Source organism: Chroicocephalus ridibundus, chromosome 3 (genome assembly GCF_963924245.1).
Source record: "Chroicocephalus ridibundus chromosome 3, bChrRid1.1, whole genome shotgun sequence".
NCBI lineage: Eukaryota > Metazoa > Chordata > Aves > Charadriiformes > Laridae > Chroicocephalus > Chroicocephalus ridibundus.
In genome coordinates, this window is record NC_086286.1 from 65732098 (window position 1) to 65750263 (window position 18166).

General features: G+C 41.4%; 2 protein-coding genes across 2 annotated transcripts in view; both read left to right on the forward strand.

Moving 5' to 3' along the window:
- Window positions 1-10930, forward strand: part of MAP3K5 (mitogen-activated protein kinase kinase kinase 5) — a 106680-nt gene extending 95750 nt beyond the window's left edge. Inside the window, exons 25-30 of the mRNA XM_063329506.1 lie at window positions 1744-1849; window positions 4210-4453; window positions 7233-7345; window positions 8245-8357; window positions 9224-9300; window positions 10131-10930. Of these exons, the coding sequence (XP_063185576.1) occupies window positions 1744-1849; window positions 4210-4453; window positions 7233-7345; window positions 8245-8357; window positions 9224-9300; window positions 10131-10191 (714 nt within the window). The 3' untranslated portion in view covers window positions 10192-10930. The remainder of the gene's footprint in view (window positions 1-1743; window positions 1850-4209; window positions 4454-7232; window positions 7346-8244; window positions 8358-9223; window positions 9301-10130) is intronic.
- A 2578-nt stretch (window positions 10931-13508) lies between these two features.
- MAP7 (microtubule associated protein 7) overlaps window positions 13509-18166 on the forward strand; it is a 120436-nt gene continuing 115778 nt past the window's right edge. Inside the window, exon 1 of the mRNA XM_063329511.1 lies at window positions 13509-13793. Within this exon, the coding sequence (XP_063185581.1) occupies window positions 13748-13793 (46 nt within the window). The 5' untranslated portion in view covers window positions 13509-13747. The remainder of the gene's footprint in view (window positions 13794-18166) is intronic.

Genomic DNA, 18166 nt, shown 5'->3' on the forward strand with positions numbered 1-18166 from the left:
CCTCGTGGCCATTGGCAAGAGAACTGAGGGAGACAGAGGTACTGTGGTGGGTTGACCCTGGCTGGCGAGTACAACAAAGCCCCTCCCTGCCCATTCGCTCACTTACTCCCTGCCGGCGGGGTGGGGGAGAGAATCAGAAGGGCAAAAAGTGCAAAAACTTGTGGTCAAGATAAAGACTGTTTAATAAGTGAAGGGGGAAAAAACCCAACCTCAAACCTCGTAAGTGACGCAGAAGCAGTCACCACTAGTAGACTAATGCCCAGCCGGTCCCTGAGCAATGGCTCCTTTGGAAAAACTACCCCCCTAGTTTTATTGCTGAGCATGACATTCTATGGAAGGGAGTATCTCTCAGGGCAGTTGGAGTCAGCTGTGCTGGCCATGTCCCCTTCCAGCCTTTAGTCCACCCCCAGCCACCCCGCTGCTGGGGCAGCGTACAAAACAGAGAATGCCTCAACACTGTGTGAGCTCTGCTCAGCAATAGCTAAAACATGGGTGTGTTATCAAGGCTGTTGTAGTCACCCCTCTGAAACATAGCACCATGTGGGCTGCTGTAATGAAAATTAACTCTATCCCAGCCAAACCCAGTACAGGTACCTGCATGACTGAATGCCGTTGCTTTGGGGCAGTGAAAATAATGTGATTAATAACATTTATTAACTTTTACACGTCTTCTAAAGCTATCATTTGTGTAACTTCCATCACCTTTTACAGAGAAGTTATCACAATGTGAGAGAATTAAACTAATCCCTTTTTTAGGAAGACCTAAGAGCAAAGTATGTTCTTGACACATTTTTTAGTAAGGAGTAGTTGCTACATTTTTTTTTTTTCCTAAGGCTTTGAGTAACTTCATCATTTTCTAAATGCAGTTATATTTGTTTCTTCCCGCAACTTCTCGAGTCTGCTCCTATGGAGTCTGATGCTTTGGACTGCTTCCATCCCTGGAAAACAGCACCAAGTCTATTTTGTGCTATTGCTGCTTACTGTGGCTAGGTGTTTCACACTATCACCCCACTTGCTTTCTTCCTTGTCATTTGGGAGTTGGAAAACAGTTTCCCCAAGGTAGAGACATCCTTGCAAATGGTATGGAGCATCCATAGAGGCACCTGGGAATATTGCTAAAAGTGGTTTGAAAGCAAGCCTGTAGGGAATTAGGAGCAACACAGTGTAGAAAAATATCTTAATGTGTGAAATAAAAAGTAGAAGACAAAATGACACAGGATACAAATGAAGTCCCCTGACTATTTAAACTAAATTAACTATTTTCTGAATCAAGAAGAAGCAGCATTACATTAATTCTTTAAGATTACCTATAATTGTACTTTAAATAGATAAGTATTGCTCAGAGAAAAGAAGTGAAAATGATGACAAAAAATAACATGATTAATTAGCTTAAGTTGCAAGTGTTTCATAATATGGTCCTTGGTATTTGTTTTACTCGCATTCTTTTTAAGTTTCTCTCCACACTCATGAAGGTTAAGTAAACTTCAGTATCGCAGCCATCAAAAATCACCTAACACAGGAAGTAGTACTTGATAAAAAATACAAAACATTGCACGACTTGTACAAAAATGGTGACAGTTGGCAATGTTGCTATTTTCTTCATTTAACGACAATGTGAAACAGTTTTAATCACCTGCGTTGATACAGCATCTATAATTTCAAACACTTTATGTAATGCTGACATATATTATAGTTTTAAGTTGTGGGGGGATATAATATCTGAATTGAATTCTTTGTTGCTAGGTCAATAAAGTTCTCCGAAATCATAACATCAAGCCACATTGGATGTTTGCATTGGACAGCATAATCAGAAAAGCTGTGCAGACTGCTATTACTATTCTGGTCCCAGGTGAGTAATTTCTTAATACTTAGCAAATATTTGTTAGCTGATCTCTTTAAATGTGCTTTAGAGCTGTAATTATGATGCTTCTCTTAAGATTTTGAAACCAGCAGTGGCCTTCTTCCTGTTCACTGTTTCGCAACTCTAATCAGTGTATTGTCCAAGTTATTTTGGAAAGCACCTTTCCAAGATGCGTAATCTAAACAATTCTGCAACACAGTGAGCAGTAGTAGGCTAAGGTGCTCTGGGGCCTAATTTTTTGAGGTGCACAATGCTGCCTCTTGAAATCCAAAGGACAGACCACTTGCCAGCACATGCTGATTTTTGGAAGGTGTTTTACAAAATGCAGATTAAAGGTATGCTTTTTGGAGCACTCAGGAGTCTCTCTGGCTCCTGGTCAGAAGCTGTCCAAAGCGGTGGGGGGAAGGAAAAAAAAAAATCTGCCATGGCTGCAGTTTGAATATTATATTTTGAATGTTGTGGAAGTAGAATGCATAGCTTAGCTGAGGGAAGGAATCTGTGTAGAAGAAACTATTCCATTCTGTTATTACTCTAGCTATTTTCAGAGTTAGTTTCGCTGCTGCTTCTTTTAACTTCTAAGCTTCCGATTCTCCTGTTCCCTCCACTGGAATTAATGGTGAAACTTTCAAATATATGATTTAATGCTTTAAGTCTGAAGTCAGAATCCTTATTTTCCTGTTTTCTGCAGTAGGTTAAGTCTTAAATTATCAACAAGGGGATCTGAACATTCTGACAAAAGTTACAGCTCTTCCTGTTCTGCTCGGTATTTTCCATATCCCCAGCATAACTAGCAAGGCATAAATAGGGTTTCTGTATTACTTTTGAGTCATAAGGAAAACCTGTCCTTAGGTTAGAATGACAAACACTTTTAACAGGCATTTACTTTATTGTTGTATAATAGGAGTACTGCAGAATTCCTCCTTAGTAGACTGTTCTTCCCCATACAGCTCAGGATCAGTTTTAATTGTACGTGGCCAAGCTTGAACAAAAGCCTCTGTGCCCTGCTACTGCTTTCAGGCACTGGTCATCTGCCTCTTCCCTAATTGCCTTACCCTGCTTCTGGTTGCTTCCCCTTGCCTTTGGCTCTTTTTTTTCCTTTTAAGAACGATGTGAATATTTATCTCTGGCCTTAACGCTTCTAAAAGTTATGCGATGTTTTAGGAGTAGTAAGAAGTAGATGTTGTATAGTTCTACTGCCTGGTGGTGAACAATGGCAAAATGAACTTATTAGTGTGACGCGGAAGTTCAAAGCAAATTCAGACATACCTGCCTAGCAATATTTGGGTAACTGCTATGTAATAAAACTGCTTTCTTTAGTTTAGAGGAAGCACAGCTCTGTTCATCTTAGTATGTTCAACCTTGAAAAAGGTATATAGCATTGAAATGAAGAGACAAAATGGATCAAGGAACAAATGTCTCTTTTGTAAAGAAGAGAAATGTACTTGTTAGTTCTTCAGCAGAAAGGACAAAAACCAAGCGTGATTCAGAAAAAAAAATATGTTCTGGTGAGGAGACTAAAGGGAGTGCTCAGCAGTCAGAAGCCACAATTGAAGGAAGGAAGGAAGGAAGATTTATATTAAATAGTTAGAATTAACAAACAGATGTTGTTGCAATAATAGGTTTTGTAGGATTATAAGATCTTGTATACATATCTTGCATACCTGAAAAGCTCTGGTAGGTAATTTAAACACTTAATAACAGAAATCAGAGTACAGGTATAGCTTTGTATCCACATCTTTGTGGATGCGCATCATTACAAAATATGCAGTGTTCTCTCTGATAAGTAGAGGGGAAGTGTGCTGCTTTTAATTGTCGGGAAAGGGTCTGTTTGTTATTTCCTCTCTATATCTTTGGATACAATTTTTTGGTAGACACGGTATTCTTATAATGAGAGAATGCTAAATATGCCAGAATAGCAACAACAGGAATAGCTGGATAGAAGAGAAATAATGGTTATTTGTTTAATAAAGTATTTCAGGTCAGACACATAAGAAATTACAAACCACTGAGAATGAGGAAAAAGTACTTCTGCTGCACGTAGTACTTCAGCACAATGTGACATGAAATGCTAGCCAAAGCTGGAATCATATTAATCCAGATTTTGGGGGTTTTAGAGCTTTTGAACATTTGATAGGCTGAATAATAATCAGCATAAACTAAGATGCTGATATGCTCTGAGTTGTCTTAAACACCCAGAAAATATCTGTTCTCTTGCTACAGAAATTTCAGGTCTGGTTTAATGAAAGCTGTAGGATGATCTGTAAATAGTCACTTAGGTCTGCTTTTGTTTTAATGTTTAACACCTTTAACGTTTTTTTCTTATGCTTATATTTTACTGCTACTAATAGAATTGAGGCCACATTTTAGTCTTGCATCTGAAAGTGACACAGCAGATCAAGATGATATAGAAGTTGAAGAAGATCAAGATGAACAGCCTCAGAATCAAACAATCCAACAGCCTTGCATTGTCATGGAAGATGCGGTAGCTACCTCAGGTGTAAGCACACTCAGCTCTACCGTATCCCATGACTCCCAGGCTGCTCATAGATCACTGAGCGTCCAGCTGGGCAGGCTAAAATTAGAGACAAACAGGTAAGTCTGGACATCAGGGGACACTAGCCTACTTGTGACAGCATGTATTGTTTTGCTTTTAAACTATATGTGCTAGAATACTAGTCATAGTATCAAAATTCCACAGTACTGCAAGCTGTTTATTTAAATGATGGTCATGGTTTAGCTGTGACTGATCACTTACATTAGTTTTATTCATTTCAGAACAATAGTGATGCAAGTCAAGGTCAGTCTTGGTTTCAGGTGCCCTTTAAAGGAAGGTCTGAAAAAATTGAGCCTGCTGCCAAGCTTCTGCTTTTTCTCTCCTTCATATGCTCTGTATGGCTGATGAATGGTGTTGTGTTATGTTTTGTTTCCATTAGGGTAGAACTTGCTGTTCCTTTCTATAGTTATTCTTGGGTAATGAACTCAAGCTAGTTGACAGCCGTACATGAACTCCACAAGGAAACTGCTTCAGATTTGCACACAGAATTCTCTGCAGCAGGATCTGTGCTTACCAGCAAGCATTACCTTTTTATTAAATAAATCGTGTTAATCAGAGAAAGATGGGAAAAATAGGTGTGTTGTTTAAAAGAAGAAATAAGCCAGAAATTCAGCTATTGGATTTTTTTCACAGAAATACACGTATTCTACGTTAAACCTGAGAAGTGGTTCTTTTGGGTTTTTTGTTTGTTTAAGAAATGTCAGAGACAAATCTCTGTCTCCATTATTTTATCCAAATAATTTTCTATGTAATTTTATTTTCATTAAAACATACCAGATAGTCTGTTTAAAGTAGATATTTTAGCTTTTGCAGCATCTGATTTATGACATTGAATTTCCTACTGACCTCAGTAAATTTTGAATATGACCCTGATAGAAAGAGAAGAACATATCTTCAATAAGACAGTTGTTATGCTGCTAGAACATTCTTTGTAGTTATTGTTCCAATTTAAATTAAAATACTAAATGGCACTTTACTTTCAGATGTGTCCAAGAATTTTGACATAATTAGAGTAATGCATTAGACAGTGCTATTTTTAATAAGGGATCAGTATTTTTGAGTTTTTAAGTTAAAATTATTTTTTTTGCTTGTGATGACCACGACCACTGAGAAATATATTGATGGCCTTATTGATACACTTCAAATACATACATAAATAATTCAGATTGGCTCACTTCCCAAGTTTATGATGGGGAGTAGCATCAAAAGTGATCAGTTGGTAGAGGTACTGGTTTTTAGCACTTTGCTTTTGTAAATTTCTCAAATGCAAATTGGTCAAATAATCACATCCTGTCATTCATGCAGAAATTTTGAGGTAAATAATATGGACAGTTGTTTAAGTATTAATTAAAGCTTTATTGGCACGAGCAGCAAGGAATTATCAGCAGAAAATAGTGGATTATTTGATTGGCCCTGAAGGCCTTTTTCAACCAGAATGGATAGAGGAGGAATAAATTAACTGAAAGGTGACTGCACATTTGTCTGGATGAAATATCAATCTGCACTGAGATCAACCAAGCTGTGGGTGTGCAGAGGCACAAAGCAGCTCCGTTCACCTTGAGGGTGGACTTGTTAAGAATTGTTAGCTCAGGTGTGGAAGCACTCAAATGCAACTGCACTTCTCGCAGGCCTGCGTGCAAGCTAAAAGTAGGGCTAGATGTTTTTACAAATCAACCATATGAGATGCTTCTGTGCAAAGACAGGTAAGGTGTTTATGTGGCACATTCTCTAGCTGAATTCCAGAATGTCCCTTTCCTTCAGTGTCCCAGAAAAAAATTGCAGTGCTCAACTGGCATAAATAAATAAAATTAAAAATAAAAAAAGGAATGAAAACCATACTAAAATGGACCAGTTATTGCATAGTTCTCAGGCTGACAAAGGCTTCAAGGAAGGGATGAAGGTGCTGCAAGTCTTTCAAGGCAGAACTTCCTAAGAGTCAAACGTCAATGATAGGTTTATGAGTGTGTTCTCCATGTCCAATTTCTCTGACCGAGTTCCTGAATACATACAGTTCGCAAGTCCTCCTTTTTACTAAAACGCTTTTCTAAAATGACGAGTTGCAGCAGATTCACGTACTAATTTTCCATGGTATTCTGATTATTTTCCTTTGATTGGTTTGAAACATGCTGACCACTGAATCTCTCTGGGTTTCTCTCTGCATTTGTGTTATGAAGGAAGTCAGACATGGGTTCCAGTTTGTTTCTGCTTGACATTCTCAAAAGTAATTGCTTAGGAGAGGACACAAGGTAGTTTGCCTCCTCCTTTCTCAGTCTTCATATAGAAGGAGGAGGGTAGTGCCTAGTACGTGAAGAAGGAACATCCCTTTTGTGGATAAGAACATATTTTCCCCATTTAAGAAATGCAACCATAAGCTTTCACTACATTTTCATCACAGCTTCACGCTTGCCATACCTTTGAAAATGTCTGCTGGAGAGATGTGAACTGGCATTTTTCCTTACAAAGGATTATGTTGCAGAGTTTAGACCTTGGTTTATGAAAAACATTGGTATTTGTTCTTCTCAGTTACACAGTTTTGTTTAAAACAGAATGCTGTCTGTAGAAATTTCACTGAAATTTTGTACCGTACCACCTGTTTAGTGGGTGGATGTGTATAGGGAGGCTGGTGTGTTTGGGGCTCTTTGGCTTTTTAAGAGCTATAGATTTAGGAACCAGTGAATGTTTATGTCTTGATATAGGTCATAATAAATCTATTCCTATGAAAGCTGAAGAAGTCTGTCCTTGTCTCTCTGTCAAGGTGGTTTCCAGTTTAAGTGTAGTACTTAAGGAAATGTGTACTTCCTTCCCATTACTTCACAGGTTATTGGAGGAGTTGGTTCAAAAGGAGAGAGAATTTCAAGTCCTCTTACATCAAGCTATAGAAGAAAAAGATCAAGAGATCAGAAACCTACGGCTTAGGTCGCAGCCAATAGGTAAGTGAGAAAAGTTTTCAAAGAAAAGTTTCATACTGGGTACAGATGAAGACAGTGGCAGCTAAACTTCTGTGTGTTTTATTGAGCTAGTCTCAGCAAAGATGCTTTATTATGCTGCTCCTGGTAGGTTTTGCTTTGAAGTAAGAATGTACGTTGTGAAAACAAATTACTGAATTTGTTAATCGCAGTACAAGGAACAGTATGATTTAAATATTTTTGACTGTGATTATATGGAATAGTACAAGGCTCATATCCTACAGAATAAATATTATTTCTAAAGAGGATAATCTAGTATGTTTAGGTATGTGTTCTTTGAATTACAGACTGTTCCAATTGTTACACTGAAAGTTCAAGAGGATTTAATCAGTGACATGTAAATACAACTTAAAGCTTACTGAGGGAAACTGAGTTTGATGCGTATCTGCCCTGAAGAAGGTGGAAGTGATAATGCAGTTTGATGTTTTGGTGTAATGTGCTTCAGAGAAGTGTTGCTTTCCAAAAGTAGCTGGTCCTCAATCTAAGGCATTGCCTACGCACCGATTATATGAGTTACACGGAACAGTTTAGTTAAATTGGTGCAACAGCCTTAGTGTAGAAACAGTTACATTGAAATTGACGTGCCTTGTACTAGTAAAGTCATTTTCTGAAGAGGACAGAAAACGTATCTGTATCAATGTTCCCAGTACTTTATCTCTAACCAAGTAGAGTAATTGGTGTATAATTGTCAATAAAGTGGAATTAAATGTCAATTCCCAAAGCACACACTTATCTTTATTTATGGGGATACTGGTATTCTAAGCTTCAAAGGAAAGCTCACTGAAGAAAGTGCTTCAGCAATCAAAAATGAGAAGAGGTTGCTTTGGCAACACAAAACCTTATCTCAAAAATGCTTGTTCTAGATATTCCTGGATTGTCTGTGTGTCATCGTCATTCCACTGGCACAGGGACCGAAGACACTGATCTTATAAACTGGCTGAGCGTTCAAGGAGCTGATGAGGCCACGATAAACAAGGTAGCAATGATTCTGTTCTCTGACACAGTTGCAGTACTGTTTTGTGACTCAATGCAAGAAGATACCAAACCTCTTCAATTGCTTTAGCAGATTTTGAGAGATTAATTTGTTTTCAAAGGATAGGAAAAAGCCATGAATACAAAGGCCTTCATAAAAATACATTATTGTTAGTAATCCCTATATCAGATTAGGAATAAGGGAATAAAATGTTGTGGTAAATAGTCAGTATTGCTTTGGTTCATAATTTTTCAGTGTTCTTTACACGTTGCAGCAGTCACTGCTGATTATACCTTGGATACAGGGTACATGTTCACCCATAGCTAACTGTGTTGAAATGAAATCTCCTGAAGTAGATCAGTCTGCTCTGCAGCAAATTATATAATTTTAGAGGTGTTGAGCTTCTCAGAATTTCAGATGACTTAGGAAAACCTGCATGTAGTTATCACTCCTACAGATCAGATCAAAGGTTCCTCAAAATTCAAGTGCATCAAATTTATATGCCACTTCTGAAAACGTAGGTCTTAACTGTTTTTAATTTCCTCGTGGATGAAATGTGGTATTAATTATGCCCTAATTTGTGTTCACTGAAGTCTGTGACTCTGAGATATCCGTAATAACAATAGAAATGCCAGTTGGCAAAAGTTTTGAGTAGCTGTAAAAGCATTACACCTTTGTGCCTGGTATGCTAATTAAGTAGTTCCACCATATTTCTAGAAACAATGGGATCAACCTGTTACATGTACCACATTTTGGCCCAATTTTAGGTTTCTTCTAAACATAAACTTCTATTTTTAAGGGCAGACAGTATAAGAAAGTTAGATTATATTTCTAACAAAATGTTCATTTCAATTTATTTTTTTTTTTAGTTCTTGGCTGAAGACTATACATTAATGGACGTCCTCTGTTATGTTACACGAGATGATCTGAAATGTTTGAGACTGAGGTAATGGTTCACAGTTAAATGAACTGTGCTGAGCAGGGGTTGTGTTTTGTTACAAGTGAAAATAACTGATGCTAAGCTTCTATTTATTGGATTGTGCAGTATTAATTTAAAATAAGTAACACTTTCCAGTATGTCTTCGTATACTGATGCATTCCTGATAAACACCTGATACTGTTTTAATTTTAAAATGAGCTTTTCTGGTAAAGGAAAGCAAAGGGAAAATTTTAAAGTAAAGCTTTTACCTTACATATGTAGACACCGGATATCCCATTAGAGCCTTGTTTTTATTTTAAAAGGTAGAGATAGCAAAACTTCCTGTAGTTTATCATCATCATCAAACTTCAGAAATACTGCTTATGGACTGCAACTAACACTATATTTTACCTAATCGTGCCAGGTGTGTGGGTCACTGCAGAACCAAGTTTAGGTAGAAACAATAGAAGTTATTAAACACTGTGTGTGTGCTCCGTCAGTTTAAAAATAAATAACTAAATAAAAATTTTAAAAAGTGGCAGGTGGTAAGATTTTTGTAACTGACACTTTTATAATGTTGGAAGTCTGCTGTGAGTTATGCAAGTCCTTTGGACCAGAAGTCTGAGTTCCAGAAAGCAGGCATCTGAAAAGTAGAAACATTGCCCCATACTGTAATCAGAAAAGGACTCTGTTCCCTATTTGTGTATCGCATGTTGAATTTCACCTTTGATCAGCCTTCCCACTGAATTTCATTGGTCAAAACCAGAGCAAGAAAATCAGAAGGCACCTAAATTGGAATGCTTTCAGGCTAGAAGAGTATCTTTGTACCTGAGCATCTTTATGATTTTTCTTTACAGAGGAGGAATGCTATGCACTCTCTGGAAGGCCATCACTGACTTTAGAGAGAAACACGCCTGACACTGAAATTTTTCTTCGCTTCTCTGCAGAGAGGAAAAGTTTTCCTTTCAGCACAGAGCAGGTGTGCTGTCAGAAGGACTGTTGCACTTTAATCCAGTATTTGTTTACCAATGTTGAAAACACTGCAGCTTCCTGACTGCTTTTACTCCTATAATCCATAAGGAAATCTGTAAACAACCTGCAACATTATTTTACTTTAAATGTTTTTACATGCAAGTTTTTCAAAAATTAAAAAAAACCTACCAAAAAACATGATAAACTCATGAAATACTGTAGTTAAAGTAACCAGATGTTAATTTCATGAAAAACTGATGTAAGATTTCATGTGACTGTACATCACTGGAACAAAACCAAAATGTGACAACAGCTTCTCAAGTTTCTTTTTCTTTGTAATATATCTCAATAATCTGTAGTAGAACTTCATAATTTCAATCATAATTAGATATTTTTCTTTTAGTGTGAAGACCTACAGGTAATTGTTTTTACCTACTGCCCTACATAGTTTAATATTGTTTATTTTTGGTAATTTAAGTTCTATGGTGCGTTTGTTTTAGAGTTGTTTATGTACTACTGAACTGTACCAGTTGCATACACCTGAACCACAGTAATGTTAGCTTGTTCTAAAGCTATCTCTGACATACACAGTTGAAAATAAAAAGAACCTAAGACTTACTTTTTCCTATATTTTTGGACTTTTAAAATAATAAAGGTGTGGAACTGGAAAATATTGGAATAAAAAAAAAGAAAAAAATCATACTGAGTATCAAGGGAACCTTTCTGACACATGTTAAAGTTACTGTGATTTGAGTTTGATAATCATAGCATTGAATATTTTCTCAGTTTTCCTCTTCAGCCTAAGTCCCGTACTGGCAATCTAGGGGCAAACAAAATTCTTCTCTGGTTGCTCTACTTGACTTGAGAAATTAATATCCAGCCTCCATGCACTGAATAGTCATCGTGGCCTGTTATTTTCTTCAGCTTTGTTTATGCAGTCTGTCTTTTCTCACATAAAATGAAAAAGGATGGTGGATATTCCCTGTCCATCCACTCTCATGCTGATTCCATCATTCTAGCACTGGGTACCATCAGATTCTTATGGGGCAGCTGCAAAAACTTGCACTGTGCGTAAGACTTGCCTGGACAGAAGCTGCTGCTTCCTTCATAAGCTTTGGTACTCAGTGAACAGCTTATGCCCTCCATTTTTCAGGTCTAGCAAGTATTTTCAAAGAAAATTAAATATTTTTTTCTGAACATAAACATGTTGTCCTAACATGTATGTAATAATTTTTGCTGACTAAAGACCAACAATTATTTATTAAAAAAATAGGCTAAACAAAGAACATTAAATAATTTTAGTCAGGCTTTTTTACTCTGAAGATGGTTCCAGTGAAGTTTGGGCACAGAATCAAACCATTCCAAAAATGTAACTACCATTTCAGGAGAAACATAGCTACTGTTTAAAAATTTCTACAGTAAAATTTCAAAGGTGGTTTTAAGCACTGGAAAGACCAGTGGTGGAGACTGACTTGGCAAAATCCAAAGCCAAGTACCCATGGAAAAGCTGACCCTAAGACAATGAACTCCCCTAATTTAATTTTTGTCTGAAACATGATCCTTTATCAGTCCACGACTACAGTTTGAAAACCTCAGATTTCATGCAGCATGACTAGACCAGAATGTAATTGCATTGCCTTAATTGTGTGTTGATACTTTGAAAGTGTGCAGTCTGTTCTCTATTATCTATGACTCAGGGTGCTCAGTAATGCCAGCTATGTGTAATAGAAGGGAGTGTGATCGAGGAATCATTGTAATGTCTCCATGAGACCCAGCCTGGCACTGGCTGGGAATTAATTCCTGTAGTTCACTCCTGGCCTCACCAGCTTCTGCAGAGCTGCTCAGCAATCAGTTCTGTATTCTCCACTGTAAGACTGTATCAAGTCTGATGCGTGCTTAGGCTGGGCCATGTACGCTTAAGCTACTTGAGAGATCATGAACTGGTCTGAATGTGGGTCCCTGAACAGCACAGCTTATCTGTCCGTGTACCAGATCTGTGCACAAAAGCTTATGTAATATCCCCACTTCATGCTACTTCATATAGATTGTGCCAGACACGTTACTTTTTATAACCTTGGACGGAATGTGGAGAAACATTTTGGGACAGGGTGTATCAGACAGGTCAGCCTGGGATTCCTCAGTCTGGTTCCCTGAATATGCTGGTGGATGCCTACATGGACCACAAGTGAGGGATATGAGATTAAGTTGTAAGGACATGTTAAATTTTAGTGCAGGATTTTGACGAGGGCAACCTTTTGATTTAGGACACACCGCTCCCTTTGAGCTTGGAAAACCTCTTGGTCCTTGCCTAGTGTAGTGTTGTAATCCAGGGCCCAGATTGAACGAGAGACGCCTTTGCACCTCAATTAAGAGAGCCAGGCAGAATGCAGAAGTGAAAACTTGACCAAGTCAGTGCTGGTTTTGGAGTCTCTTGGACCTTTCAGCGTAGAGCCTAGCCTGTTCTTGTATCACAAACACTCTCCTGCCCACAAACCACAGGGCACGTTTGTCACCCAAGGCCCAGCTCCTTCTGTTTTAGAGCACAGATGGCTCCTAGTGCAACAAAACATTCATCCTCCCTTCCCCTGGAAGACGACCTCACGCCCTGAACTTAACTGTTTGCAAAAGGAGGATGTTCTGCACGGTGGTGGCGGAAGTTTGCTTTGTCCAGAGCGAGGGAGCTGCACCTCTCCATCTGTTTGCCTGCACGTGTGCTGCGGCGGCGTACCATGAGTTCTCACATTCATTCACCATCTTTCAGACGTAGCTTTGATGATTGGTACTACTGTGAGCAGATGCAAAATGAAATGATGTTTTAATCCAGACCTAGAACAATTTTAAGAGAAACAGTTACAGCAAGCAGTTTAGGGCAAGTTTAGTTGAACTCACAGGTAAGGTAACAGGACTGTGACCTTTACAGAAAGGACTGATACACTGACAACTCTTCACAGAGCCATTTTTTGGAAGCAAGGCGTCGCAGGCAGCTTGGGGTATGTACCCATCTGTTTAAAAGTGTGTGCCATAATAACAAGGCTACAGCAGTACAGCTCTTACCCAAACGATGCAGCACACTGCCTGGGCTCGTGAGGTGGCCACCACACCTCCCACCTGCTGTCGAGACACCGGCGGGGAATTAATTGGTAATCATCCCCAACACCTGTTGTTTCTCTCCGCGCAGGTACCCAAATGAGCTGCGCCAATGCAGCGGGAGCCCCTGTGAGGAAAAAAATATATATACAGCTGGGGAAATGCCGGTATATAGAGGAGAGGGGGCAGCGGCTGTGCGGTCAGGCTGGGCATCGCCTCAGCCCCGCGCTGAGGGCGGCGGGCTCCGGTGCCCGTGAGGGGCGGCCCTTCCCCGCCGGCGGGCGCTGGGCCCGCCCTCACCTGCTACCGGGCAGATCCCGCCGCCGCCGGCGGGGAAGGGGGGGACGTGGCGCTCTCACCTGCCCGGGGCCGCGGATCCGCGGGGCGGAGCAGCCGCGCTTGGCGAGGAGGAGACATGGCGGAGGCCGCGGGCAGGAGCGGCGGGTGCCGGCGCCCCGCAGGTGAGGCGCTGCTGGCGGTTGGGGGGGCGGCCGCGGGCGCCCCTGCGCTCCCGGCCGGCTGCGGGCGGACCGTGAGGGGAGGGAGTGCAGCGGGGCCCGTCGGCGGCCTCCCCTCGCAACAGGTGCGGGGCCGCCGGTGCGCCGGGCTTTGAGGGGGCTTTCCTCCCTTCCCCCGGGCCTCATCCACCGCGAATCGCCGCCTGCAGACCCGACCCGGAGGGGCGGCCCCAGGCCGGGGCGCTGCGGCCCGCTCGGGCGGCGGGCAGAGCCCTGCCGTGCCGGTGGGGGCGGCGCGTCCGGGCCGTTGCCCCGCCGTAATGGCGAGACCCCTCAGCTCTGGGACCCGCGGAGGGACGTCGGCGGGTGGGCGCCGTCGTGCCCCGGGGCACCGTTCGTTGTTCCGAAACCCTTGGCTTGGGGGGCTCGGTGCGCTGCCGGGCGCCTCCGCCGCGACGGGGCTGACGTGGGGGAGGCCGGGTCCGGCCCGGCCCGACCGGCGGGGAAGGGGCTGGCGGGGGCGGCCGGCGGGCTGCGGGTTTTGAAGGGGAGCTGAGGGTAGTGGCGAGCTGCCGCAGTTCGTGCGAATACCTGCAGCGCCCGGCTAACGGGAACGGGGGCGAGGTGCGCCCCGGCGAGGGAGGAGGGGTTGAGGTACGGGGGTAAGGTACCTGGTAGCCGGGGCCTGCGCCCCGCTGGAGCCCGCGGTTTTGGCTGCGCCTTAAAAACGTGCAAGCGATGGGCATCTGCGAGCCCGTATTTCCTATAGGGCAAACAGGGAGCTGTCTTTACATCCCCTTTAAGGAGGGGTCTACGCTGCAAGAGCATTTAAAACCGCTTTTATTTCGCCCTAAGGGCGAGGAGGGTGCAGGGAGGAGATTTTTTGGCTTACGCAAGCGGATCGGCCGCTGTATCGCTGTTGTAGGCGCAGATGCTTTTGCAGGCAGTGGAGGGGTGGCCTTTTTGGCAATGTTGACTGGGACTGCTGCTTGCTGGACTGTGAAGCCTGACTCCAGCCCTCAGCCCTCTCCTTTTTTTTTTTTCCCCTCCTTCCACAGTACAATGCTGCTCACCCTTTGCCAGTCCTTCGCTTCTCTAACATACATCCAAGTTTATCTCTGAGTCACAGAGTGAGGCTTTTCATCAAAACAGCATATGAATAGGCCATATGGCTGTTGGTTAATTAACTGTGTTTCCACAGTATAATATTTTTAATACATGTTTTATATAACGTGGGCATGCAGTCACAAGCAACAACTGTGGGCAGACCCATCCAAATGCTGTCTTTCTAGAAGGATAGCGCTTTTCTCAGAAAACCTTTCTACAAATCACTCCCAGCCATCACTCCAAAGCTCACCTTCAGAAAGAATGCGCCACTGTTATCCTATGTGTTTCAGAGTTTGCAACAACATTAACTCCACTTGCCACAGGAAGAACTGGTTGTCTAAAGCCACATTCAACAAACTCTTCAAGTTCTCTACAGCACATTGTTGATGTGATTATTTTTTTTTCTTAAATTGTATTAGCAGTCTTTTCTTAATCATTTACCAAAACTGGAGACAAGCTGCCAGGTGATACATATTTTACATACGTATAGTTTTAAAAGGACTTATGTGCCTAGATTTATTCTGAGTTTGCTTTGCAGCTTCATGTTACTGTGTTGAACTTTTACTCATTAGGACACATTTGTAGACGGGAGGTGGATCTGCTTGCATGAATTGTTGAGTATTTTGAGTTTAAATTGCTTTGTGCTGTCAAAGTTCATTCAAAACTTGGTCATGTGTGAAATACCAGAGTTAAACTTCTTCTGTGAAGCTATTTGTTGTCTGTTGAGGTTCTTCTAGGTCTCTGAGTTATCACAGGGGCTGCTTTCCAGGTGTTCACAAACAGGAACACCCTTGTAGCATGTCAGGGAACTGTTTCTTTGGTCCATCCGTGAGCGAGAAGATGTGTGTGCCCAGGGAATGCTGTGCAAATGGCTTCAGCTGCACTCTGCTCTGCAAGCGGAACACCCGTGTCTGGATCCGGCTCCTCGGGAAAGTCAACCTCCCATCCTGGTTTGGTGAAATTACCTACTGGTTGACTTATTGCTCCTGTTTAAAAACCAAAACAAACAAGCTAAATAGCTCTCTATGTATTGTGGTGTGTGTTTGGTATTTTTTTTCCTCCTGTGGCTTGATATACAGACTTTCAGAGCTGATCTTGGGGAAAGCTTTAACACCACCACCAGGACTTTGCAGAGGGATGTTACAAGTGTTTTTATTTTTATTGTTGGGCAGATGGTCTGCTGCACTTAACTAGCTTTCTTCAAGTGAACAGCTTAATTACCAGGGTGAGGGTTGTTTGTGTTTTTTTTTTTTCCCTCTGCCATTCATAAATGCCTAGATGGCAAAATGAGTATAATGCTAAGGGGGTACGCTAACTTATACCAGTTGAAATATTTTAATCATAGTTACATGAGCACCTTGTAGTGCTAACAAGCTTTTCTGTGATTCCTGAGATGAGAGGAGCCCTCTTGTGGGGAATACCAGAGAAGCTTCTGAAGCACCTCATTGTGTGGCTGCCAACCCGTGAACACCGCAGTGTCTCTGCCTGTGAGACATCCCCTCTCACGCTTTGGGACACTTTATCCAGGCCTATGCGCAAGTAACAATTTGCTTAGGGCTGGGAGGCCAGAGAGAGCAATATGCTTGGTATGTTGCAAATGTAATGACTCTGCATACTCTTCTAGTTAGTGTTCTCTTCTAAGTGAGTTTAATATTATTCTGTTATTTTTACAGCAAAGCAAGTCTGCACTTTAAATGATGTCAGTGTCAGGTAGTTTGTTAACACTGAACACTGAGGTGTTCTCTCTGTAACAGCTGGTGAGACTTTTCATCTATCGCTTGTTTATCTCCTGGTATTTTCTCCATCTGAGAATAAATCAAGTTTTAGCTTATTGGTTTATTATTTTCTTTTAAACAAATAGATAAATTATAGGGGAAAACACAAAGGTACAGAAGGCATACAGTAGGTGGGGGGCTAGAATGCTGCCTGACTCGCCACATCTCCTTCCCAGCAGTGAAGAAGTGTTTTCCTGGAGAGGATTTATTTATGAGGTATTCTGACACACAGGTGTTATCCCTGCCTGGCACAGAGGGTTCCCGCAACCTCCCAGGGGAGGTACCAGTGTTCCTCTCTCAGTGTGGGAGCAAGCCGCCACCAGGCAGGGGGGAAAAGGGGGTGTCCCTCCTGCAGCATGTGCCCAGCTACCGGCACCCAGGGAGGGGGGAGACACAATGATGACATGGATGGGGGTACAGGGACAGAGCCTGGCTCCGTGCTCTGTGTGTGCTGTACGGCCCCAGAGTCACCCCAGCTTCGGCAAGTGTCCTTTGCTCCGCCTCATAACTTACACCCTGGTTATGAGAGGGCAAGGCATCATAAAGGTAACGGCTATTTGAAGCAAAATGTTTTATTGCTGTGATAGTATATGCTTATAAACACTGGAAGTGTGTATGTTGTTGGACTGCTCTAATTTCCATCCATAATTACTTAAACATCAGCACTGTTGTGAATATTTCCTATCTTTTACTATATAAGTTGGGTTGAAGACCTGTAATTCTTTTATTGCCAACCCTCTCTGATTAAAACCTATTCAAACCAGATCTTACAATTACTTAATTGGTTCTTCATTGACAATTTTCTGAGTCAGTACTTTAGCTCTGAATGCAGAGAGACTCTGATTTATCAGTAGCTTGTAGAATGAAAATGATACAACTAAATTAAATTTTAAAGTGTGGATTGAGAGGGTTAAAATCCTTAGAGAAGCCATCCCTCAGACTTAGAAAGCTGCTAAAGTACTTCCTTGGTATCTTTCATTGGTAATATTTGTGCAAGGGCTACACACTGTGGAAAAGTTTGAACAAGCCTTTTTATATGCATGTTGTGTAACATGAGTCAGGCTGTTTTTATCCACCCACCTACTCCCAGCACTGCTAGTATAAAAGAAGGGGGGGGGGGGGTGAAGAAAAAAAAACCAACAAACACAAAACCAACAAAAAAAAACCCTAACTACAAAAAATAAAACCAAAAACCCCAAAACCAAACACTGCCACCAAAAAACCTCCAGAGTTCATGAAAAATCAAGCCTGTTAAATGATGCTGGAGCAGTTGGCTTATGTGCTACTTTCCCTATGGGAAGAGAGTTTCTACTAATCTAGCTAAAGTAGTATGCATTGGCATTTCGCTTGGGCTTCATTTTGAAAATGGATGTTCCTTTGTATGTGCTATTTCAAACTGTAAAAATTGTAAATTTACAGCAATCTCAGATGGCTGCCATTTTATTTGTATGATGGCTGGTGTATTACTATCACAGATAAACAACTTTAATACTT